We start from the raw sequence: 26,490 nt of genomic DNA on the forward strand, positions 1-26,490 counted from the left end.
GGTTAGACTTGAAATATTCTAGTGTAGGTAGGCTAATATACTTGCTTGTGTTATTTATATATAAATTTATGACAGTGTTCTTGTAATAAGATGCAGGCTAGACTCTGTACTATCAATGACTACTTGAGCTAGAATTTCCAAATTTCAGACTAAGTTTGTTCTTAATCACAGTTCTCCAAATAATCACAGTTCTCCAAACTGTGTTATTAGAAGTGCTGTACAGCTCTGTTTCTTTTCATGGCCCAGGCATCTCCTCTTCTGTGTTAGCAATCCATGGCATATTCCTTGTGGGATTATTGGCTCACAGCAGTTTAGGATGTATGAGCATCGAGGTTTTAAGTTTGTTGTGGGCCTCTTAGCAGATCTGAGCCTGGGAAATTTGCCTTTCCATACACATGACTCTTAGGATTGTCTGCTAAGATAAAAATGGATATTTGTCTCCACAGGTGACGGAACTGCGAGGACTGGCCACTATTCTAGTTGGAGTTGTGACATGTGACAGCATAAACTTCTTTACAACCAAGCCTCAGGCAATCATTGTGGATATAACTGAGCTGGGCACTATCAAGCTGCAACTGGAGGTCCTCTGGAAGTAAGTACAGCTTAAAATGAAAAAAAAAAAAAAAAAGGAGCCAGAAAAAGTGAAATTAAGATTCTTAAGTACATGTATGTCACTTAGCAGCATTCAGCATCGTAGTCCTCTTTCTATTTGCAGAGCAGGTGCAGGATAGATAGAAGCCTCACACTTCCTTACAGCAACTCCAGCTGCTGGGCCTGATCTCTGGATCTGTGGAACCAGCCCTCTGGAATGGGAGCACAGGGTGGAAGGGGCAGAACCTATTTCTGTGACCATTCAGTTTTTTCTACAGTTGTTACCACAGCCACGGCTAGCCACAAGAGCTGATTGTAAGCTTTTGCTTACTTTAAGACTGTTCTGAATGAGCATTCAACTCTAGCTCCAATCAATGTATGTACATAAGCAATCTTAAAGATTATGAAATGAAACTGCAAGTAGCAGCTTCTGGGCACAATGGAAAAATATACTTACTTAGAATCTAGGGCAACTGCTATTACCAGGCCACAAGTCATTAAAAAATTAAGCTTCTCTGAAGACTTAGCACCTTCGTATTTGCACTTTGACCACAGTTGTTGATATAAGGCCTGTTTGTGCACAGCAGGGAAGCCTGGTATACAGATGCACATTTAAAACAGCTCATTATTTTCATGGTGCCTGTGACTTGTTAAATTGTTTTATACTTGTTTGTACTAGTTTTTGTAGTTGATTACTGATGTTATTAAAAACAAATTCTCACTTTTGTGGATGCTGCACTCAAACTTCTTCTCTAGACATACCACTATAGATTTTTCAGGTTGTACTGTTACTTCTGCTTTGTTTTCTTATTTGGGTGTACCACTGCAGTCTTGCCAGGATTTATCTTCTAGTTGTTCTTCTAGAGTTCTTCAACTCTAGTTGGTTAAGTCTGAGTAGGTGTATGATGAGCCTAAATTAGTCCTTTCCCAACAGCAGTATCTGATATGTATTAATTTGTAGCTCTGTCTACAGATCATATGATAACTCTCTGAACTTATTAAGATTTTTTTTATTAGTAAGAAAATGAGTGACCTGCTTTCCTGAGAATCTCTGAAGAAGTGAGGAAAATGATTTTGCAGCTCATTAACTACTGCTTTTTCTTGGGTTTGTGAGGGTTTGGGCTGTGTGAATACCCTGATATAACCTTGCCTGTAGGATGCTGGTGTTTTTTTTCCTACCTTCCTAACGTGGAAAGCAGTTATATAATTCAGTAAACTTCACAACAGATCAGATTGGTACTGGGGAAAGCTTCTCAGTTTCTTGGGAAGCAAAGGCAGCAGCTTAAAGCTTGGGAATGTCAGTGCACACTGAGCATCTTGTCTGTAACAAATCAAAACTTCTTAGCTTTTTTTCAATTACTACTGTGCAGGGATTAATTTTAGTTGTTTTAGTGAAATGCCTAATTAAAAAGTGGGACATCCTCACTTGTACTTCTGTATGTGGCTTATTGTGGTGCTCAGTTCTTCTCAGCCCACCATGTCAAAGGAGCTTTTGAACATGACATCAAAGATTGGCCTTTCCAGAAGGTCCTTATGGATCTAGGCTCTCTTAGGGAAAAGCAGAAAACGAGCAATGTTTAGATTAGGAAGGGTACCATGTAATGGCTTGCAGGTCAGACTCACTCATGACACAGCCTTAAACAGTGCTTCTCTGACCTAAGTGGCTTCTTGTTTTCTTAAAAATCACCAAAAATTAAAAATAAAAAGTTTGTATGTGTTTAATGTGTGGTCTGCCAAATAGATCTTACCAAAAGAGAAACGTTTCCCTGCCCTTTGGGTAAAATAACCAAATGTATTTTATAGTCAGGCTTGAAAATCAAGTCTTAATACCCTATTTCTACTTTTAATTACCTTTGGAAGCATAATTAGACTTGAACCTTCACTTAATTGTTGACATAATTAAACCTTGACATAATTTGACTTAGGCTTTTAAGCCACAAACGGGAGAACTGCCACATGAATAGGAATTGCAACAGAAAACCTTTGAGTGCTGAGAAACAGTTTTCAGGTTGACTTTCTGGGAGAGAGGAAAGAAGAGCTTTATTGATCAGCATGCTATTTTCTGCCTGCCTTTTGTGTATACTGTGGTTCTTGAAAACCCATTCTGTTGAACTGTAAATACAATTGGGCTGAAACATAAGGCTTAGCACCAACATCTGAAACTTATTTTCAAACACACACTTTGCTCCAAGTCGATGAGAAACAAACTCACACAGCAGAGTTCTGTGTGCACCTGTTTATGGCAACTTTTTTCCTCCTGAGATCTAACATTGGGTATCAGTAGATGTTTTGGTGAGTTGCTGCAGCTGCTCTGAGGCTTCTGAAGCCTCTAACTTATTTGAGAAGCTGAGCCACTAATTAGTTGGGTAACAAAGCCTTATTCGGGAAGCTTGCTGTGATCATGCATTGTATGTTCTGTAAAGCTTCTTACTTGTGGCAAAGCACATACATTCTCATTTGAATCTGAAAGCAGACGTTCATGTTACAATTATTGACAAGTGTGTGGAGTGAGGATGCTGCAAGCTGCATGATACCTATTTCTTTTTTTTTAATGTAGAAACAGATTTTAAAATGAAAGACCTTTTAAAGGCCAGTTGAACTTTTGGGTTTTGACATTTGCATGTGTTAAAATTGGGAAAGGAAGTAGAGAAAGGGGGTATGGGGCTTATATGGGCTCTTAGACACCCCTAGCAAAGTCAGATGCTAAATAAATATTTGTCACTTCTTCCCACTCACCCCACAGTGCACACATACACCTCCAAAACTCCCATTGGCTTTAATCTGGATGTAAAAATCATCAAAAACCCTCTACACAGCTTTAAGGCAGAAGGGACTACAGGCAGGATACTGTTCGCAGAAGTGTCTTTCTTATAAGGGAAGTCTTTTCTCCCTATGATTTCAAGCCTAACATCCCTAGAAATCTCTGTGGAGTAAAAGAGACATGCTTTAATGAACTCTAGGTATAAAATTTGGTTTTGCCCTTATGGAAAGTGCATGCTGAGCGATGGCATGCTTGTGATGGAGGTTTGAGATCACTTCTCTTTTGTGCTAACCCACACCAATGGCCCTCTAACAGGTTTACTTCATACTTGCTCTTGCTGAGTTTACTTGCTTGGCTTTTGTCACTGTCAATAACTGACATAAATACGTATGTATGTTACAATTTTTTTTCTTCCAAAAGAGCTGTATGAAGAAAAGCCCTTCCTATTCTGGGATACTGTATGGTTTCTCAGATGATAGCCTATGTCTCCAAAGCAAGTGGTATTTGTGACTGAATTTTCTAGAAATGTGTAACTTAAATTATGTTGATACCTGCTTGTTGCAGCAGTTTTTGACTGGCAAAGACGGGCCCTCCCATGGCATTTGGGACAAACATCACCCAGCTTTTAGGGCTGGCAACAAACAAGCTGGGAGAAGGACTAGCAGTGATGCACTTTTTTGGTAGTTAATCCCCACTTGAATTTCCCTGTGTATGAGAAGACTTCAGCTGTGCATCTCTGCTGTGTTTCAGTTCTGTGGAAGGTGTTGGGATCCTACCAAGTGGAATCTCCAGAGCACTTCCGCACAGAAGGCAGGCTGGCAGACTCTTCTTCTTTGACAGCCTGTTTGTTTACAGGAATGAGAAGTTGCGTGGTGATAATTCAGGCTGTTTCTATTTTCAAAGATAAAGCACTCTAAAACAGCTGCTTTTTCTTTGATTCAAGAATGACTAAACAAACCTATCAGCTGTGCCCAAACGTCCCTGAAAGGCAAGCTTTCACTACGGACCTGCTTTGTGAGGAATCCAAGTGTAGATCACTCTTCCACTTCTAAATGTATATTTTCTTTAACTAGGCCACTAGTCTTCTGGCCTCTAATAAAAGTTCCTTCAGCTCCTTTATAGATTATGCCATGAGGAGCATGAATGAGCTTGGGCCTGTTGCAGAATTGCTTTGCTGGCCAGTTTGGCAGGAGCCTTGGTTTTTTTTGCCAACCTAAACAGCAGTCTGAATTCTCTCTCATGGAGGACAAAAAGAAAGCCTGTATTCTCTTCTCAAAACTTCAGTTAGCACCCTGTTCTGGGATCTAAGGGTACCAGCCAGCCACAACTGCTCTTGTAATTTCTGCCTGCTTTGAGCATATGCTGGCCTGGCTCACAAGGGTTCCTGGAGAAGGAGAGAAGACCTGAAGGGAGAATAAAAAAGAAAAAAAGTCTGTTTTTCTTTGGGGGGGGGGGGGGAGAGGGGGAGGGAGCACAAGGGGGGTACATCCCTACTCACTGTCCTGCTATAGCCAAAAACTTATATGAATAAATACTCACACAGGTATGTTTAGGTATTAGTCCATCAATATACTGCTGTGCTTTGGATCCAAATGATGTTTCATAGCTTAGTCCAATAACAAGCTGTGCTAATCTTGACATAGGTGCTCATTATGCCACAACACCAAACTCTGATCACCCTGCTAAAATTGCATCTATGTTTGCATAGTACATGTTTGCATGTATAGTCATTAGAAAAGGAAAAAAAAAATCTCATGACGTGTTAATAACTGAGCCTGCTACAGCTAACCAGAGTTTTTGTTGGGATCAATGCAAGCCTGGATCTGCAGGCTTAATGGGGACGTTCAGATATGTCTATCCACTATGAGCCTTATGGCTATTTAATACGTGGTGGGACTGGACGGAAGGAGGCTGGTTTAGGTGCTGTCCTGCCACTGGGAGAGAGGAGATCAGAGCCTTTGGAGCTGAAGACAGAATTGAGTTCAGCTCTTCTGTGCTCTGCCCCATTACGTCCTCAGAGGAACATAAGTAATCCAGGAAGTGTCCTCCTTACACACCCAACAGCAAAATAAAGAAGGGTGAGGAAATGATAGAAATCTCAAGTATTTCACCCCTCCGCAGGGTGGGGGTTTGATGAAACATCTCACTGGTATCTGTGCATGGTGCTGGCAAGGCTGAGGCACCTGAGCGTGTCAAAGTGCAAAGCTGCTGATGTCATGGGAGGTTCAGTCTAGGAAACACAAGCTCTGATGAGTTGTAAACCTCTTCAAGGTCAGGCTGGGGACGTGTTTTGGACATGAATGCTGAAGTCCTGCAGAGGTGCTAAGGCAAGCTAAAGGAGTGTCATACACAGTATTAGCATTGGCCTTAACAAAGGCGTTGTAATGTCGTGCATTTTGGTTAATGAGTGATAAGCAAAGGTCAACGTGCATTTGGCAATGTAGAAATAGAAAGAGGACAACAAAAATGGTCAGAGCTGGGGTCACTTTCATCACAAGGAGAAACTAAATAGTTTAGAATTTTTCACGCTTGAAAAAGTGTTGCTGTGTAGGCGTAGGTGTTCGCGGTGCACAGTGTGAAAAGGAGGCAACTAGCCACAGAGGACACCCCCAGTCAAAGTACTTGTTCTGTGTTTCAAAGTTAAATAATCAAACTTCTGCATCCTTCTGACCTACACAGATCTTGTGTCAGTGATTACAAGAAGTGGCTAGACAAGCTAAGGGCGAGTTTGTCTGCTAGTGACGATTGATGGCAATATTCTGCTTATGAGGTCTGGCGCGTGACACATCTAAGCTATGGATTGCCTGAAATTTGAGTATATGTCTGGGGAAGGCCTGCTACAGCCGACCTGTCTCCTGTGCGTTTCCTTACTGGCTTCTGTCAACGTCAAGCTGTTGGGTGAGATGGGCTCTTAGATCTGTCCCTACGTGATGCTTTGTTTGCTGTACAATGCGGAGCAGGATGACAGATTGTACCCAAAGAGCTTAAAAGCAAGAGATAATAGATGGTTTTGAGCAGACTTGATTCTTTTCAGTGTGTCTTCACCCTTCTTTTCACTCTCTCTTCCTGCTATTCTGCAGTAACAGCAACTGCCTGCAATTGTGGAGGGCAGCTCTGTCGTTGTGTTTTGCTAGAGGGTACCAGTAATTGTCAAAGGGGCAAGATGATTTACCTTGTTATTCCTGTGCCTTTCCTACCAAGAGTCATTTGGCATTACTGTATTGCTATATTACAAGCTACAAATGAAAAACCTGAGGAATGGATCCCTGTGTCTCTTAAGAAGCACCATGGATGGAAGCAATTTGCTTCCATCAGTAAACAGCAGGCTTTGGCTACGAGGTTCTTGCTGTCAGAAATCTGATTTATTTTCTACACAGTGAAACAATACAGATGGTTGTTAGTGTGACTGCATGGAACTGGCCTGTTTGATGAACCCCAGCTGGGTGACACTGGTTAATTTCGCCAATTAACCTGTATTAGGCGAGCTCCCATAGCGTTACCTCCATGCTGAGGATGACAGTGGTGAGTTGCACTGCGGGATGCTGTCCATGTGCAACGTGAGAAGTTAAGAGGAGGGAAATTAATTACAGTTTTCCTTTATTATATGTTTTATATTTCCTTTCTGTCTGATATGGTGTGTTTCTCACTAGCTGTCCAGTGGCTATCAGCAAGCAACCCGTACCATACTTGCCAGCACTGTTGGTCACATAGAAAACTACAGTGGGACAGGGAACTTGTCAGACTGTTGGTGTGTTGGGCTCTTCTTCCAAAGGCTTTGGCGCTTTCTAAAGGGTGTTGTGAATTCTGTGTAAAATATACACTATTTTCACCTACTTCCTTCTTTCTCTGCTGGTGCAACCAAAGACACTGGTCAGAGAGGCAGTCCCTCTTTCCTATTATTCACCCTGGTGTTTATTAAATGTCACAATTCAAATCCTAACTAATCCTGTTGCTAGACGTAGCTGTACTTGCTGGTTGTACTGACGCATGGGTTTTTGTTTCTTTTGCTACAGACCCTTTGACACAGAGAACCTGTTTTTGTCACCTGGAACCACTGCCAAGTTTTCTGTGGGTAGCAGGAAGAACTCTTTATACAACTGGACCCCACCAAATACCCCCAGCTTCAGAGAGAAATACTATCTGGTCAGTATGCTGAGGAAAACAAGATGCAAAGCGCAAACCTAGGATGTGATTTGTGGATTAGATTAGGCTATTGAAGAGCATACTCAGAAATGTGGAAATGTGTAACATTCTAGAACCATTGCAGATTATCTGGGGGCTTCTTTGTATTTTAGTTTTATTATTTTTATTTTATTTTAACCTCTATTAATTTGAGTTTCATTTTAGATTTTGTAGAAGAAAAGAAATCCCTGCCAAATATGCCTCTCTCAAATATGGCAGTCAGGACGATGGGGATCTGGGCGCGTTTCTAATACTCTGTAGTGGGAATCCAACTAGGATCCAGCCTCAGTAGTCACGGCGCAGAGCAGTACCTTAGAACTGCTATATAAAAAAAGCCTTCTTCTTCCTCAGCTCAGCTTTTTGCCAAGGGTAGCCTAAGCGAATAGAAAAACCTCTCCATGCATTCAAGAGGGTTTTAATCTAGTGGTTGTTTTATACGATCTCTCTGTTTCTGCAATGTGTCTCAAATACTGGTAAGGTTATATATACATTTCCCTAATATCGAGTCTAAGTCAGATTTGGTGTTGCCTCACCATGCCAGGAAACCACAGCTCTCTATCTTAGGTGGTGTCTTATGCTTTTCAGTTATATATGTGCTCACCTATACATTTGTTTGCTGCAGTCTGTTTTGCAACAAAGACAGAACCAAGGGGATGTAAGTGAAGAAGCTCAGCCTCCCAGCATACTGAGCTATTTGGCTGCCTGTGATTTTGGTGTGCATGAGAGGAGTAAGGCTCACGATCCCGTGGAGACGAGTGAAGCAGACTCATTCAGCTCTGAAGATCTGAAAGGGACAGAGTCTAGAAATGCAACTCCAGCTGCAGACCACAGGACATTGCCATTGGTGATTATTCAAGAGGCTTGTGCAGAAGAGCAACATCCACTTCCAAATCATGCAACTCTGGACATTCTGAAGAAGACTCCGTGTGCGGATGGATTTCCAAGTAACCCACCTAGTTTTCTGAGTCGTGGCAAAGGCAGCAGAGCTTCTTTCAACCAGACCAGAAATCGCCATCTGACAGAACAAGAAAACATTAGCCAGAAAAGCTTGAATGCTGCAAATGATGTAAAACTAGATGGATGTACAAAGTCAATTGATAAAACTCTCCAAGAACTGTTAAATTTGCTGAAATTACATGATGTCAGGCAAGCCCAACTGGAGAAATTGGAATACCAAGTTTTATCTATGAGGGATAAATTAAAGGTACGGTGGTGTTTTACTTTTGGTAGCTTCCACTGCAGGTAGTTTCCACTGTTACTCCTGGAGCTGTAAAAATTTCGTGACCCTGTAGTGGGTTTGATATCAGGATGTGTCAGTGGCATGTTCCCCAAAAATAAGTTTGGCCGCCAGAGGTCAGTCAGTACTCAGAAAAGGCAGCCTTGAGAGCTGACTACACAGAAGGGCTGTGTTGCATCTCTCAGGGACAGCCTTCAAATGCCATTCAGAGGTCAATAATCTGGAAAAAAATAAATTGAGAAACTGCATGCAGTCAAACTGGAAACTAGTCTGGGTTAAACAGAATCTGAAAAGTTCTTGGATGCTACACTGACATGCAGCAGCCTGCTCAGATTGCTACTTCTAGATATGAAACAGGGAATATGACACTAATAGAAGGAGATGCAGAGAAAGTCATACCTCGTACCAACCTTCACAGGTGTGGAAATCCAAAGAGGAATACAAACAGACTAAAACCTTGAAGCATGCTGCAAAATTAATTAGCAGCATTATTTTGGAATCAGTGATGTACCAAGAGCTAGCTTTCCTGATGTGTTAAGAATAAAGGAAGAAAAGCAAACTGGTTTGCTGTTCAGAATGATATGAAAATCAACAAAGAAATCATGCAAAATGGTTTGATGCCTGCAAATAACAGTATTTGTCCCTCCATTCTATCAACAGCTAAAGACGCTTCATCACAGACGTTCCTCTATGGAAAGTTTAATGGTGGAAACAGTGCTGGAAAGTTTTGACTTTTTAAATGCTGACTGCAGTGCTGATGAGCTTTCGTTATTTGGAAGTATAAGAACAGCCAGTATCAGGTAGGTACCTGCAGCACTTTATTACAGGGGACAAGGAAAAGGGGCAAGCAAGGCTAATCCCAGGGATACTTACTTACTGATAGACTCTGCTTGGCTAGGTATGAATTGCACAGAGCTGCTAATGGTATGAATATCCAGGATAGAAACAATTTTTTTAATTATTTTTGAATGCTCTGAGCTTCATTTCATTCATTCAACAGCACATACAATGACAGCACGTTTCAGTCCCTGAGCTGTGACATGAAAACAGAAGCAAGAGCTGTAACTACTGGTGATGACAACTTAGATGTACTTTTGATAACTCATCTGAAGCTGTGCAAAGCTCTTTTACAGGTAAGAGGTAGCCTGTGGGTTTCCAGGGCGGTGGTGCAGGATGGCAGTCGTGTCCCAGCAATGCGCCGTGTACATGTATGTGGGCAGATCACATCATACAAAGGTCATACAAAACCTCTGCCTTTTTTCAGCCTCTTGGTTTTTATGAAGTTCTAACAAATACTTCTGTGCCCAAAGCAGGCTGTCGAAGAAGTAGGATAAATTTTGGTTGCACTGTGTGTCAATAAGAGGTTGTTGTTGTTGTTGTTATTATTATTTAATGAATGGAATTACTGCTGCCTCTAGAAAGAACTGGTAGCATATTGGGAAGAAAGAATTCTTCTCTCTCCTTGAGACCGCATTCTCGTGTTGATTTCTGTTAGTGCTCAAGCACATTATTGTCCTCAAAGTATCACCTCTGATTTGGATGGCCTGCAGAGGACAGTTTATCTGTTACTATTGATCTGCTACACAGTTGTCAATGGATGGGGCAGAGAAGAATTTCAAATGCTGGACAGTCTTTTCCAGGAGAATGTGATTTATTTGTCCTGTTCTGCTGAGCAGCTTTGTACTCAGAAGTGATGGGAAAAGAGGCCTTTTGAGAGAAGCTGGTGTTTTCTCAGATTTTAGAAGCTTGATTCTATGAAACAAATACTCGTTCATCTTGAGTTTGGTACTGCCTTTGTTTCAGCTACTGAGATGAGCATGTTGCATTTCAGAAACTCAGATCATCAAACATAGCCCAGATTGTCCAGGAGAGCGTTTTGGAAGAAGTGTCAGAGCAGACACAAGTCCTGGGGGATGTCTTGGATACATCTGTTGAAGAAAGTGAGTAACTGCATATTGTCAAGGCATTCCAGAGGTGTGAGAGTTACAGGTTATGCTGTTTGAGCTTTCCCAGATACATCAGGGTTTCATTCTAGATTCCTTACAAGCATTCATGTAAGTAAAAAAGTTCTAACAGATAAATTCTAAATTCTTAGAAAAAACATGGCTCATGTTCAGAGGTTTGGAGTTTTCCATTTGTGAAGATACATAAGAAAGGATCTCTGAAACGCTACCAGCAAGAGGCATGCCACTTCTAAGAAGTGGAAATGGTTAAACTCACAGAAAGTTCTTTTGAAACTCAAATCAGGTAATAGGAAAAGTTACTAATGAACTGAGGGGCAGTAGAGCTCTGCTAGGCATCATTCAGGTCTCCTAATGGCTGTTTGGTACCACAACCAAAGATTGCTGAAATCAGTGCTTGCAGATGTTTAAAATACTGGCAGCAAATCTCCAGCTTTGAACTAAGCCTTCTATATAACGCAAACACAATTTATGCTGACACATCCCTAGATACGCCATGCAGTGCATAATTTCTTATGAAAAATCCAAAATGTGCCAGAGTTCACTGTTTTCCTAAAATGTGACTTTTCAGTTATTCAGAAGACTAAGAAGAAGAAGCACTATCTGAAAATCTGGAGTGATCTTGCAGATCCTGGCAGTATCTTGTTTGCTTCAGCAGAAAGATTCCATCATGCACTGAAATACACATCGGCGCTCAAAATGAAGGAAAAATACCCTGGTCAATTAGAAGCAGGTACCAGTGCATTCCTTGAACACAAGGCTGCTTTGATTTCATTTTGTTGCAAGGATTAAAATTGTCCTTGTGCCTTTAAAGAACATATTTGTTTTAAGCAGCTTACCCTTTTCTCATTTGTTCTTTTCTGTGTTATCCCTTCAGTATTGCGGAGGTTTCTAGAGCAGATTGTCACCTGCGATGGATTGCTCCCCTCTCCATACCACCAAACAGAACCAGTTACTTTATTCCAATTTTATAGCTACCTGGAGAAACATCATATTACCAGCCTGGACAAACACTTGGGAAAACTTGCTAAAGAAGGTAATGGCAGCACTTGGCTTCTTCACTCAAATTGTCAAGCCCAGGAGCTGCTTCGTGCTTTTCGGGTTACTGGTAAAGATAAACTTCCAGAGCAGAAAACAGCCCTACCATTGCATTGCCAATTTGCTTTGATTTTATTTCCCCTTACAACCATGCAAGTTTAGTTAGAACAGGACAGGCATGCTTGACTCTCATGTCTGACCAGGAAGAAACAAGCAGAGGTGTGAAGGAAACGTTCATCCTAAGTGTTTTAAAAAAAGGGTTCTGTGACGTACTGAAGTTAGAGCAGAAAAGAATTTGGCAGCAACCTACAGCTAGACTCAAGAACTGAGTAGATGTCTGTAGTTTTGTGTGGCTATATCAGCAGCAATGACATAGTTAATAGCAGTACAATTTCAGAGGTTACTAGCACATGCTTTCTAAGAGGTAGCCAGAGTCTTGCCAAAGCTTAGTCCAACAGCACTTTAAAATTTAGCCTGTATCAGAAATGAATTATTTTTAAAATGGTCCTGATACTGGATGCATCTTTAGTCTTATTTTTGATGCAGATGATTTATCAGGTAGGGGACAGGATTTGTGCATTATTAGTGAAAAAAAAATGGAATACTCTTCAAATTAAAATCGTCAATCCAGCATCTGATTCCTTTTTTTTTTTTTTTTTTTAAAACATACAAGGTTTTCTTTTTGACCAATACAGCAAGATTTTTCAAAGCTCCTTAAAGAATTATTTGGCTTGATCATTTTTTCTCCTTATTTTAGGACTGTTCTGGTTGTCCTAATGTCCAAAGGTGCAGGAGTTCTCTTGCATCATATGTTGTACTTGAGGCACCCAGGTCTTATAAGGACCTTGTTGCATCCCATGAACTAAAATTGTGATACTAGTCACTGCTCCGTTTGTCTGACAGTCTGGCATAGGAGGAAATGAAACAATGAAAGGGAAAGAAGACAGGACGGTCAAAGGGGCAGTCATCCTGATGTGCTTCCTGCCGTGCCTAGCTTGCTTATTAGCCATGTGAATAACTTCATAGGCTGAAGGAGACAGAGTTAGAGAGGAGTTTGTCTTGTCTTGAAAATGTCTTCATTTGTCATTTATTGAAGTTAAGTCGTTTCACTTGCAGTGATGCTAATTGAGGAGCTGCAGTGCCCTGGACGGCTGAAGACTCTTAAAAAATTGAAAGGAAAGCGATTGAACAAGCTCCAACCTCTACCGCAGACTTTACGGCTGCTTGGGATTTTACAGCTGGATGACAACCACCGCGTCAGCAAAGCAGCCACATCCTGCCTCTCCCGTGCAGCAGCAAACAAGAACTTTAGGGAAAAGGTTAAAACTTACAGTGCTTATCAGCTTCTCTAAGTAGGTGCTGGAATACATGCAACTTGTTTTATCCTAGAATAGTACCGTTGCACTTCATCAATCTATTCTTGAGCCTAAACCATGAAGTGCTCAACTGATTTCTCTGTATCCTTTATTCAATTTCACGTAGGTAAAATAGTGCTAATGTCAGTCTGAATTTGAGTGCTCAGTTACGCTTAGGTTATAAAACCTTTCTTCTTATCTGTTTTTTTTTTTTTTTTTTTTTTTTTTCCCTTTAGGCTCTGCTTTTTTACACTGATGTTTTAGCTGATTGTGATGCAAGACTTCAGCAAGCTGCGTGTTTGGCCCTTAAAAACCTCAGAGTAAGTATTTATAGCTCTACTTGTGTTTTGCTTCATCTGGCAAAAACTGCTGGGTGATGAAGTGTTATCTATTTTTTTTAAGCTTGTAGGGTTACTTTTACAGCTTCCTTTTTTTTGAGATTGATGAATACTTTGGCTGCCACAGGTCTAAAGTACTATTGCTGTTATTTAAAAGGCAGCAGGTAGAGGGAGCTGCAGTTAGCTTGGAGTGTCTCGATTTGATTTGACCAGCACAGCAAAATGGTAGAAAGGATGCTTCCTAACTTCTACAGTACTGTCACAGCAGACAGTATCTGATGGGGAGACACCTAGTGTGTATGAAAATGAGCACTGGAGTCATTTTATATATGGAGTCGGTTCTTACATTTTAACTGTAGAAATCAGAAGTTAAATCAGTTCATTTTATTTTAATAATAAGCGATTATAGTCAGAAAATAAAAGTAATATTTGTATTGCTATTATAAGAAACTGTCAGAATAGCTTTAAAGCTATCTAACAGCTACAAGTCTGTAATAAATTGTTTGCACACGGGATTATTGTGAGTACAGTTTCTACAAACATGAAGTCACAAGATAGGCCCCACAAACCGGTCTTACTCTCAAATAGTCAGATTTGCAAAGCAGCTGTTGCCATTGCACAACCTGTCAGTGAAGGTCCTGATTGCTTTATGGTAATTTAACAATACTGCAGCAGTGAACTGCATGCTAGAGTTTTAACACTTTCTCGTGCCCTGAAAAGAGAAAGCAGCAGAAGTGAGATTGTTTGTAAAAATCAAGTACAAGCTTATATGTTAGGGGAGAAAAGAAAGATCACAGTTGAAGTCAGATGCAAGAAGGGATGGGAGTCAGTTTGGAATGTGTTTATCTTGCAAAAAAAGTGTTCCTCAAAATGCTTGCTGAAGCTACCATTGGAATTTTACTTTTTTTCTAACAGGCTGTAGAGAGTATAGAGCAGGTCGCCCATCTGTGCCAATCTGAAATAGAGGAAGTTAGGAACGCTGCCCGGGAGACAACATTGTCCTTTGGTAAGTCTTGTGTTCAGCTTTCAAATATAGATTCTGAAAAGCAGCATGAAATAGGTAAAGCTTCAGGCCTGTCTGGTTTTGCACTATGTGTTGTACAGCATGAACACATCTGGGACAATGGAAATGTTTCGTGAACAGCTCTTTCATATACTGTTAAATTACTACCATTCGTAATCTTCCCCTCCTAGCTTTTGTAAAAATGACATTTGAACCTGGCAGAGTACAGTAATGCTGCTTCTAGCTCTGGGAGATTAGCTAAGATGATCTTTTATAAAGCAGAACACCAACAGAATAGTTCAGCCTGGTAGTCTGACGTAGCCACCTACAAACCAACTAGTTAGTGCTAATTTTCCTGTTCTCCACACTGCTGCATTCTGAATATTGGAGTGATCATGAGTACATACAATATTGTTTTGTACCTGTTACTTCACCTGAATTTTGTAGATACACAAGTGGGGTTGACCTGGTAATGAAATGTCAATGTTCTTAATTTACTGCTGTGTAATATGTGTACTTCTACTAAAGGCAAAGGACCATTGTCTAAGATAAGTTTATTAAATGCTTAGCTGCTGGGAGGATGTCCACTTATCAAGGAGATGGTTAATTTCTCTGTTCTTGCTAAAAAACACTTAAGATCATGCTTAGTTCTGGGGCTCTCCAGGCTTACCTCATAGAAATACTAAGATTCACGTGTATTACAAAACAGGTTTTCCAGTTGTGATGCTCCAAATTAATGTGTTTACAGAAAGCTTGATTGTTTTTTTTTTTTTTTTTTTTTTTTCCCCCATGGTGTCTTCTAGCATTTAAAAAAAATAAAAATTATATATATTTATATATACATATATATATATATATATATATATATTCCTTTAGAGATGTGTTTGTGTTTGTTCAGAGCTTAATAAGAACTCTCAGGATCGACAAAGTCACAACAGAAGTATTTCAGTGTAGCACTTTTCTCAGGGTGTTTCTAACGGCTTTCTTTTCCTCAGCATGGGATGTATTTTCTCTTTCTCCATAGGTGAAAAAGGACGACAAGCCTTTGAGAAAATGGACAGAATTTGCTGTGAATTAAGAGACACTGTGCAGCAAGAGGCTGAAATTGAAATCACAGTATTTTAGTAGTGGAATATGAGGAGCTAAATCCTACCTTCCTCACAGCCACAGCTGAGTACTGAGGATTTAGTTTGTTCAGGGTCTGGTTTACTGACACCCTGCTATGTACATGCTGCGTACTGACAGAGTACAGCTTTGTTTCCAAAGTGGGCACAGTTTGCAATCTAAACCAAATAGACTGGAATCTGTATTTTCTTACTCTCAGCACATGATGAAATCTCAAATCCGGGTTGCCACTTGAGTTAAATCTCCATCTCATTGGAACTGGCTGCCCCTGCATGAACTAGAAGTCAAATATGATCTATTTTCACTTAAAATATTTTATTAATTTGGCATTTCTCTAAGAGGAAATAAATGATCACTCTCCTGCAGTCCATCTAGAAACTAGCAGAAAACAGCTTGCTTTTATCAACTGCCACATAAATCAGAAAAATCTAGCAGCCTTATTAAGTGGCTACCATTCTTTTTTTTATACACAATTTAGTTGCAGAAGAAAAAATTGTTACTTTAAAAGCCATTTTTGGGGTAATCACTGCAACTTAGGCCAGGCTCAAGCAAGGCTTGAGAAGGGTAAGTAAGTACTGAGTGTAAATCCTCAGCAGTTTACACGGGGAAGTTATTTATCAGTTATTATCCATATACAGATCAGACTGCCCTATGGACAGATCTATGTAAGTAAGTTTAAAAAGAAAAACAACAAAAAAACACAAAAAGCATTTTATTCCTTTAGTCATAGACCAAGGTTTTGCATAGTCACATACCCATTGTCAGGCTCCTTACTCAACACTTATTTAATGTAGTGGAGGGTAGTCACAAAGAGAAGTCTGGCTTCAGGTAAAATACTTGAAAGGGTTTGGCTTGTGTGTATATATTTTATATATATAGTACTTTTTCTATTCAGTATTTATTTGTTGGATTTCATACTTTTTTCCCTACAATTCTAATAAAACTTTTGAGACAAATTTCTGTAAGTCCCTCACGCTGGTGTATGTCCAGAGTAATAGGAACAGGGATAAGGCAATCAACCCCTCATGGCAGGTAAGATACTGTGTATTGAGCTAGGATGTGTATCAAGGAAGCACGGTGTGTATTCCTTCTAGCTATGGGACTTTCAGGCTTGCATGGGTGAAACAGTCTGGGCTGTCTGCAGTATTTCACTTGGGAACATGCAGCTTCCTGAGACACTTCAACTCTATACTCACGAACTCTGTATAGCAGGACCGTGGTGTCAGGTCATGCTACTCCATGGCAAAGTTTAACCAAACTTAGAAGGGGCTGCTTATCTATGGTTTAACTCTGCTTTCAATTTACAGATTTATTTAAAAGCAGGGGAACAACATTTTCCTACTTTAGTAAGTTTTATGCTTCCCCCTAGCCTCATTCACCTAATCTGCCCCTTCACTACAAAGAAAAAAGAGAACGTTTTGTATATGTACAAAAAAGTTAAAGTACAGTAAAAGACAAGTAAATTCTTACAGTAATATTTAAAACATTTTCCAGTAAGAAAAATAACAAACATTGGGTTAATCCTGAGCTGCAAGTGGTTCAAGATATGAGGCCCTGGCTCTAGCACTGAGAAGACAGGAAGCGATGAGACACGTACCTTCTTTAAAAAAAGAATTTTATTGTAACAACTAAAATGAGAACTGAAAACTTGGATGGGAAATTGAAAAACTGTACAATTTTACTCTAACCTCTGAGGTCTTTGCAGTGGCTTACACAAAAGACAAGATACCTGAAAATGTATTATACCAAAACATTTAGCTTTTTTGTTTTTTATTTTTTTAAAAAAGTTTATTCTATGGCAATCTGTAAAAAAGAAAGACCTGATGAGTAAATATTTGCTTAAGGCATATAGCAGAGCAGCTCACTAACTTTCTAACAAGTTTAACATGGATATTTGTCCATTTTCCAAGAATAGGTTAACCAATACACCCACTTTGAAGTGCTACTGTATATACACACCCGAACTACTACATACATATACAAGACATCAAAACAAAAATGTTTACAGTTCAGTATTATAAGCCTTATACACACCTCACTGGTCTTGTGGGCTACTTCACTGTCTACCCCAGGACAGCGCCAATTCTCCTGGATTTGGAGCAGATGAAAGAAATAGCAAAGTACATTGGTGGAAGGCGGGGGGGGGGGGGGGGTTCAAAACTTCCTCTGCAGGAAGTTTCTCCTACTAGAATAATTTGCAGAAACAGTGCAAGTGAATTATTCTGGATTCAAAGGAAGATGCTTTATTTTACTGTCAAGCCTAAAATTTAAAGCTTTCCTTCTTGGAAAGAGCATAGCTGGGGGGTGGGGGGGGGGGCACTATTTCAAGAACCTCTATTTTTGCGTTTTTGCAGCTCAAAGCATGCTATTGAGATCTTCCAATAAAGGTTTTCTCCCTCATCCTCCAGTGCAGCTCTGCAGGCAGCACAGCAAGTCATACCCAGGAATCACTGAGCTATCACTCGCTTCAAGTGACCAGAGGTGAGGTGTGGATACGGCTTACTAAACACTCTGGAATGTCTGTACTATACTTACTCAGCTGAAATGAACCATGCTAAACAACCGGGTTACACTGAGTACGCAGAAATTCAATAGGAAGTCATGCCAAGTATTGGGCGAGTACATGTTATCTGATAAACACCAAATCAATCTATCGCTGAACGAAGAGACTTTCAGCAACACCCTTTGAACCACAGTCACTTAATGATCAGTTCATGCAAATATACTTTGGGCACATCAGTAAGCAGAAATATGTTCTTTCACCTTTCAAGCACATGGTATTTAATCAGGACACTAGAAGACTTTACATGCATTTTAATACAAATGATGTACAAATGTTGCTTTAGAACAATATTCTACCAGATGATGGAGAGAATAGTGGGGACAAAGCAATCACATACTGTATCTTAAATACACAGATGAGCCGTTATATATTACCATTTTTCTATACTCATTTTTCATGATTCCAATAATATAACTAAATATTGACTGATTACAACATTCCTCCTTTCCAGTACTGGTCTGACCAACAGTCTCACAGGTAAAGTATTGACTCCCAGTACTACCTGAGGATTTATTATTGTACTTGTGAAAAGCCCTTGATGCAAGCTTGACAGAACGCAAAATAGAAACAACTCCCACCCCCCAGTTTACCACCTTATTCACTGAAGGAAAAGAGCTACACTACAGACAGTTTTGCAAAAATAAATATGGAGTGGAAAGAGACTTACGTAAGATACTCCATAGTGATGTCTGCACTGAGAGTGGTGGTTAAGTGCTATAAATCTAGAAAGCATTTAAAGATAAAAAGAACTGATTATTAACACTGTTGCAAACCAGTTGTCATGGATTAGTTTCATTCACTACGTCTTTCAGTAGTGAATTGACTCTCGTCTTCTGCCCCATGACATCAGCAAAGAAGTCTTTGCTGCTGTTGTTTAAACAATAATAATTTGGTACTAACGCGAGGAACAGCATTGGCAAAGATGGTTCGGTGCAGTGCAGGCTTCCAGTCATGGTTCCACCAGTGTGCCCCAACCCTCATTTACAAGCTCTTTACATTTTCACCGAGTGGAACAACTCAGCTGCAGCACGGCACAGGACAAACCCACCCAGCTCACGTTGGGACAGCGACAACCCTGTCTGCAGAGGTGCAAGACTTACCCACCAACACCACCACGTCCCACCATCACTGAACAGTGCATCTTCAAGCCAAACTAAGCCAGTACTTTAAATCTTTGCTTTAGAAAAGCAGAACACGCAAATGCTTGCATCATAAGCCAGCTGATACATTCTCAGACCAACATGTCTTCTGTTGAGCTTTTTACTTTGTAAGGAAGCTGCCACAGCATTAATTGCTCTGGATTTCTTGAAACGCTTTCCTGTTCATTACTTGCACTGCCTCTGAGCACGTTACCTCGCCAGCTGCTGGAGGAAGCATGCTATGCCTTATGAAGCAGATGTACAGATGTAGAGTGAAACTGCATTTTACATTCCAAATGATGAGGTTTAAGAACTGGTCCTTCTCAATGCCAACCGAACAGCTGCAAAATGCTGGTGGACATGTTTTGGTTGAATTTCGTTTCCCGTTTCTCTCCCTCCCCTCACCTTCTCCTAACCCAGAATATAAAAGTAAAAACAGCTTTACAAAGGATGGTGCAATGTAAATAGACATATGTGCAAGTAGAGTGCAACAAAAGTCAATGAGAAGATACACTTATTTCCAAAAAAAAAAAAAAAAAAAAAAAGAAAAAAAGAGCTTGACATGTTGGGATACCCTGAGCAAATGCAGAAGCCTGTTTCTATAAACACATGTAAAACAGTAAGCTCTTTAAGAACAGTTATGCCAAGATTAAATATATCAATACCACAGGCACTGCCCACAACTCAGTCTTTAACAGATGAAGCAAGTTACAAAACAAAACAAAAAAAACACCCAACCACAACTGCCCCCCCTCTTCCCCCTTCAAAAAGTTTACATTCTTCAGGTATGTGGGTTTATTTTTCTTTTTTTGGGAACTCATCAATATAACTCATGTATTTGGTTACAACACTTGGAGAGTACAAGCAAGTTTCACTTGTGCCTAGTTTTTCTGAAACACGAAAGAAAAAGAACTGGCTTTTTAAAAAAGGCTAAAAACAACAATGTGTTGTAATTCTATTATTTAGTTAAAAAAAAAAAAAAAGAAAAAAAAAGAAAAACAGACTATTTGGCATTTTCTTTGCTTACTCCTGAATATTTTAAGGCCCTGAGATTAGAATATTATGTTCTTGGGACCACAGGGCTAGATAAAACCCTAGTGCATCAATTCTCTCTTAAGCCCTAACCAAAGTTCCGGCCTTGCAACCTAAGATCTATCTCCACTGAGACAAGGCTCCCATGCCTCAATTAGCTTTCTTTCACAGAAGCTTATTACAAACCGATCAAATCGTTGGTGTTTTCTGCAGGGTCACTCGTGCTGGCATGTCCATCAATGAAAACACACCCTGTAAAAAAGATAAGCCCCTGCTGTGAGGAAGGTGAACATGCATATATTCACTAGAAATGGCTTCCAAGTTGTCATCATGTTCTCATCATCCTCTTCTAAGTTGTCCGACTTCATTGACTCTTCTTTGTGGGGCGAGAGGTGCTGATTTTCACCAACAGTTCTCCTCCGAATTTCAGTGTCTTGACTATTGCTAAAGGACAAAGAAATGAATATTCAGTACCAGATTTTGCATTTCGGAGAGAAGCCAGGCAGACTTGATGAGAGCATGGCCTCACCCACTGAACATCACAAAGGTGGAAATCTCTTGCTATCACGAGCTGCAGCTGATGACACACCAAAGACTGTCCCTAATGATTACGGTTCAGGCTGTTAAATTACAGGTTTAGAACAGCACTTGTCATCAAAAGCCACCCAGAAAGAAAGGATAGTAAACATCCAGTCTGCACCAGATGCTCAGATTACTTATGCATTCAATCCCCAGGGAAGCTCTTGCTAGGTAACCATGCTTGGGGAGTATTCTGTGCCCTTTACAGAGCCAGGTGACTTAGCTTTAATCACCACCTACTTCCATTGCTCATCACAGATCTGCCACCTGCACAGCCAGAGACAAGAAACGAACTTGTACAAAGCCACATCCAGCTTAGGGGAACATTTCTATACAGTTCTAAGCCCAGGCACCCACTCAGAAAGTGAGAAAGGGGTGGAATTGTGAGTTGCTGCTGCAACTGTAACTTCGGAAGGGTGGCTACACACATTGTGATAGCTTTTAGTGATGGAACTGATGATTTCTCCACCTTTTAACGTTATCTCTGGATACTAGGCCTCCATCACGGTGACAGTATCCTGACACCCAAGGAAGCTTCTAAACTGAGCAGGAGCTTTCAGATCTACACTGCAACTCCTATCTGAATTTAGAAAGCAGAGCACCGCCGTGCCGTGACAACCAGCAGGGAGGTGACCAGCAGGGAGATGCTTTGCATGGGGACTTCCTACACATCTCTGACAGCTCAAGTCCAGAAGGCAGCAATCTGCCGTCCCAGGCACCACGTACCCGTACCTGGGCAGGAAAAAAAAAGCACACTTAAAACTGCTGCCTCTTTTTTGCTCGCTTCTGCCAGCACGTCTCCATGTCTTCCAGCCTCTCACTGTCTCATCCTTTCACACCAATCTGCCCATTACTCTCTGCTCCTTCCCCCTCCTGCCTGGCACATTTCACTTCCCTCATTTCTGAGCTCACTGTCCCAGGCACAAGGACAACAGTCATCGAAAGGAGGCCTCATCTTGCAGCTGCAGCACTAGTGCGGGATGAAAGAGCTCAGGATTCAAACCCTGAGCTTTTCTAACACAAAAATATTGTGTACGATAGGGTGTAACTTAGCAGGGTAACAGGCAGATGCCCAGCCCAAACCAGCCTCTGCGATTAACGAGGAAGATGAGCAGTTCCAGAGGATGACTCAACTCCAGCCTCAGGCAAGTGTCTGTAATAAAATTAATCTAAGCCTCTGCTCTTCAGAACTGGACATCTCTTATGTTCATTTAGACTAAGCTGCACAGAGTCTTTCCAGGAAATCATTTATTCGCTGAAAAATCCAGATTTATATAGCAAATGACAAGATAACAGCTTTAGATCCATACTCCCCATTGGGCTCAAAAAGCATTAGCTGACGTCTCACATCCTAGCAAATATTCTGGTAACAGCACTGTGTTGTCACTGAAGGAAAAAAGAGGGAGGTGCTTCTGTTCTAATGTTTTTGTCTTTTGTAGCTAAGCCTCTATTCGTGCCCTATTCTATTCCCAAGTTTTCCTTTCTTTTTAGTAAAGGTATTTGTAATTTGAGTATTTCATTTTCACAATCTCCCCTGCTGAATCAAAAAAATAATAAAAAAAATTCCTGATCTAAACATTGCATCATGTTAAGTGGGGAAAGGAGACACTTCCAATTTATCTCTTTGCCTCCAGCACAATTTGGAGGGAGATAACAGGTTCAGCCTCTCTGCTCTGCAGAATTAAGAGGAGGTTTATTTTGAAGGAAGACTACTGGAAACACGTCTCACTAATCTCCCGTTTCCAGAGTCACACACTCCCCCACTGGCCTAGCCAAATAAAATATATCAAGTCTGCCAGCTGCATCTGTTAAAAGGCCTTAGAGTTCTGCAGAGAATAAAAAAGTTTGATACTGTTATTCCAATATTCCTGTGAGAAGCTGAATATGTCTTCTTAGGAGACCATCTAGTGGGGGAAAATTAAACTTCCCCTTGATTATCCCTGGTGGGATTTGCCTAGCTGTTTTTGTTTTTTAATTATTATTTTCTATATATTTTAAAATGTTTATTCTTTGTTCTCTGGGGCGTTTAGTTGGTTGTTCTGAATAAAACTAGTTACCATGCAGGATGCCAGCAACACCAAGGCATTCTGACTTTAACCAGCTGCACGCTACACTAATAAGGCAGGAGTGACATCTAGTGGTTAAGCGTGTAGGAACCTTGGCTTCTTTGTTGTAGGTCAGTGACAGGTAGGAAAGTTCTGTGCTCACGAGCCCCTCTCCTCCTTTCATCAAAAGTAGCTTTGCCTGTAATTACTTTCACGTTTCTAAGTGCAACTAAAGCTAGTCAGCCTAGCTTTGAGCTACATGACTAATACTGCCACTAACTAGTGAATGTGCTCCTCTGTAACTTAACACACCGCAAGTAAATTTAGACTAAACCACCCCATTATGCCGTCACTTGTTCTTTAACTATAAGCAGGATCCCATAAATAGCCCTAGTTTATGGGTGAAGTTAACAAGAAAAAAAGCATAAGGCCTTCACTGAAAAGGATCCACCACAGATTTTGTTTCAGAACTGCTATTACACTAACTCAATCATGGGTGTTCTGGGCAGAACCTGTCGTATGAAATGCCATTTACGAGCAAGCTTCTTGTAACTTCTTAAAGCCACAAGGCAACCGGGCAGTCTTTTGGGGGCAGTTAGAGTGGGAAACTTAAGGAATTACCTGTCCGTGATCACTGGCACAGACGAACAAGCTCTGCCATCTGGAACCATCTCTTCCACAGTGCTGACTGAGCAACTGATCTCTTCCTCTGCCACTTCATGCTTAGGGAAGAATTCTGCGTGTTCGTGCATCCTTCCATTGTGCATTTCTGAGGTTCGCTTTGGTGGTCTGGGAGGTGGTGGGGTGTGTTCTGGTGGTGGGTCCAGGTCTTCATTGGAGAGCTCTTTCCACTGTTCCTTCAGGAAAAAAAATATAATGTGAAGTTTCCCATTATTTCTTTTACATAAACTACTCTAACAAGGCAGGCACTCTACAGTCTATTTCATGTATTTTTAGAGTGGCTGTTCATTTGCATCAATAAAAAGGAAAAAAAAAAAAAAAAAAAAGACACAAAAAACTCCAAACCTAAGCTATATCTAGTACATTGAAGACATCAGCTATGAATGCAAGAAATTTTAATCTATGTCTGGAAACTTTAAATAGCACAAAATAGAGCCTAGTTGATGGTTTTGCTTACCATAAAAGAAATATATAAGATTTAATCATAATACTTTTATACATTTTCTGGCATACTAGAAGTGTTCCCTTAAATGAAAGACAGCTGACGTACCCAGTCTACACCCCAATAACAGTGCTGAAAAGCATGCACAGTGCTATCACACAACAGGACTACAGGTAGTTTTTTGGTTTTTTTTTTTTTTTTTTTAAACAAGTCAGATAGTGAAGTGTTCTATTTAAGAACCCCAGAACATAAAAATCCACTGAAGCCAAAGTTAAAGCTCCTTTCTATTCTGTTCACCCCACTTATCTGCTACAGTTAAAGAGCTGCAGCTCACCACATCTGGCTCTGCAGTCAGTACTCACTTGCACTGAAGCATCTCCCATAATGAATTTTGCTCCTTCAATAACAGCTAAGTAGGAGAAACGAAGCTGATCCGCTGTCTGTATAAGTCCCATTCTGTACTTCCTCATTTCTAGAAGAACTTGTTTGACATCCACAGAAGAAGGATCTTTCCGTTTGTCCATCTGAAGGTACAAAATGGGAAACATGCCTTAATGCTCTGATGAGATTCAATACAGTGACTCCTATACTATGTCCTTCAGACCATCCTCCATATTACAGAACTAATAAACTAATTAAAAAACCTGGTATCAGCTACTTATTTGGCTTCTGAAAAGAGAGAGATGGGATACTGGTTCCCCAAAATCTTCTTGTATGTTTTCCTTTTTTTTTTTCTTTTGTCTTTCTTGTTTTTGAAAATACAGTAAATAAAATAATTTTAAAAATGGGTATTCTGACCTAGGCCTAACTTCTGTGTATTAGTTGTTCTTGCACAGTTAATAATAATAAATTTATTAAGTTAAAATTAAAAGTTAATAGTAAAGCCAAAATCTTTCCCTACTTACACAGGGTAAGTTGACTCCCTTAAAGGAAACACATTTAGATGTATTTTATATTGTTTCCGGATAGTTTACAGTATTATTTAATGAACACCTAGTGTTTTTTTTTTTTCTTAACCATAAGGGCAGTCTAGCCTTGTAAATTACTCTAAGAACTAGAGACTTTTCTTCCCCAGGCCCCAAATGGCCAGCTAAGAATGAGCTCTGCCTTAATTTTAAAGTGGAATACAGTCCAACACAGAATAAGAGTAAGATAACGAGAAATAACATGCAAGAATACTCCAGAGAAAACACCACAGCTCTTTGTAGGCTTAAAACAAGCCATTCCTGACCGTGACTCTACTAAATAGCACATTGTCTCGAAGCAGTAGCTCTTACCAGCAGAAGACATGTATCAACCAAACAGAAAGTTCCCGATCTTCCGATTCCTGCACTGCAGTGCACCACAACGGGTCCGTACTCGGGGTTCAGTGAGCCAGATTCTCTCACTTTGAACAGGAAATTGAGGAATGAAGCAGGTGACTCCGGGACTCCAAAGTCAGGCCACGTGGTATAATGAAAGTGCAGAATCTCTCTAGTTTCCTGCGTCTGTAAGAGACAGTACTTCTGAAGTCCTTTAGCTGGGACACACAAGTCAAAGCCATTCAAAGCACAGCTGCCTACAACAACGTTCTAGTGGGCAAACAATTCCTCACGTTTATTTTCCTAGCAAATAACCTCTCATACATTTAGAAATACAGCTTCAGAATTTTGATTTTTTTATAGCTTCAAACGTTAGACATTTTTAGCTGTAAGTCAATTTCAGATTTGTGTCTTTGGAAAAATGTTAGCTTCTTCCTTTGGAAGTAACTCTGGTTTATGCAGCATGGAGGAATGTGCCACCTCGACTTTGCGTGAGATTCAGACTACACTGCTACTTCTTGTACGGTGCACCGACACAACAGCTGACAAATTCAAATAACAAAGTTCCATATTCTGAGGGAGTTTTATAGCTCCAAAGCTAATTAACTAATTACAAATAATTATCTCTGTTTTGAGCAAAGTAAAATGATGTATAAGTCAAAATGTATAAGTATGATGTATAAGTCAATTTCCTTATACATAACCCATCTTAGTTTTCTCAGTACAGTTCAAATGCTTGCATCACCACAGGCAGCTGGCACTGCCGCTGCCCAGTTTTGGATGCCAGAATACCCTTGGAAGAGTTCTCAAATGGAAGTACAAGAAACTACAGAAGCCCTTTCCACTTTCTGCAGTCAAAACCCTCGCACAATCACAGGTGTTCCTTTACAGCTTCATTCCTCACCTGAAAACTTTCTTCCAGGCCTGCTGTATCACCTCTGTTCACGCTCTCTTACAACACTGAGGTACAACAATCAAAAACACGTCTATGGCAGGTGTCATTTTTAATGCACACTGCAAACTACAACAAACAAATCCTTATTCGAGTACAATTTCATTAGTCAAATTAGCATCTGTTTTCTCACTTTTCCTGGCAGAAGGAAGCATGCAAGATGCT

The 26,490-nt window shown here is 40.3% G+C and overlaps 2 protein-coding genes across 16 annotated transcripts in view; one reads left to right on the plus strand and one right to left on the minus strand.

Moving 5' to 3' along the window:
* RIPOR3 (RIPOR family member 3) overlaps positions 1–20,167 on the plus strand; it is a 66,122-nt gene extending 45,955 nt beyond the window's left edge. For 10 of the 13 annotated variants that reach the window (XM_082773076.1, XM_082773072.1, XM_082773079.1 and 7 more), the window contains 12 exons: positions 447–592; positions 7,366–7,495; positions 8,157–8,738; positions 9,432–9,571; positions 9,772–9,904; positions 10,603–10,711; positions 11,304–11,465; positions 11,610–11,768; positions 12,887–13,089; positions 13,362–13,445; positions 14,379–14,469; positions 15,491–20,167. In XM_082773076.1, the coding sequence (XP_082629202.1) occupies positions 447–592; positions 7,366–7,495; positions 8,157–8,738; positions 9,432–9,571; positions 9,772–9,904; positions 10,603–10,711; positions 11,304–11,465; positions 11,610–11,768; positions 12,887–13,089; positions 13,362–13,445; positions 14,379–14,469; positions 15,491–15,591 (2,040 nt within the window). In that variant the 3' untranslated portion in view covers positions 15,592–20,167. The remainder of the gene's footprint in view (positions 1–446; positions 593–7,365; positions 7,496–8,156; positions 8,739–9,431; positions 9,572–9,771; positions 9,905–10,602; positions 10,712–11,303; positions 11,466–11,609; positions 11,769–12,886; positions 13,090–13,361; positions 13,446–14,378; positions 14,470–15,490) is intronic. The other 3 variants (XR_014318592.1, XR_014318590.1, XR_014318591.1) reach the window with 3 other exon arrangements.
* A 151-nt stretch (positions 20,168–20,318) lies between these two features.
* Positions 20,319–26,490, minus strand: part of PTPN1 (protein tyrosine phosphatase non-receptor type 1) — a 42,677-nt gene continuing 36,505 nt past the window's right edge. For all 3 annotated transcript variants that reach the window (XM_082773088.1, XM_082773090.1, XM_082773089.1), the window contains exons 6-9: positions 25,350–25,559; positions 24,435–24,596; positions 23,571–23,806; positions 20,319–20,769 (exon numbers count right to left, since the gene is read on the minus strand). In XM_082773088.1, coding sequence (XP_082629214.1) covers positions 20,562–20,769; positions 23,571–23,806; positions 24,435–24,596; positions 25,350–25,559 — 816 coding nt within the window. In that variant the 3' untranslated portion in view covers positions 20,319–20,561. The remainder of the gene's footprint in view (positions 20,770–23,570; positions 23,807–24,434; positions 24,597–25,349; positions 25,560–26,490) is intronic.

This window comes from Aythya marila, assembly GCF_965140915.1.
Source record: "Aythya marila genome assembly, chromosome: 16".
Classification (NCBI taxonomy): domain Eukaryota; kingdom Metazoa; phylum Chordata; class Aves; order Anseriformes; family Anatidae; genus Aythya; species Aythya marila.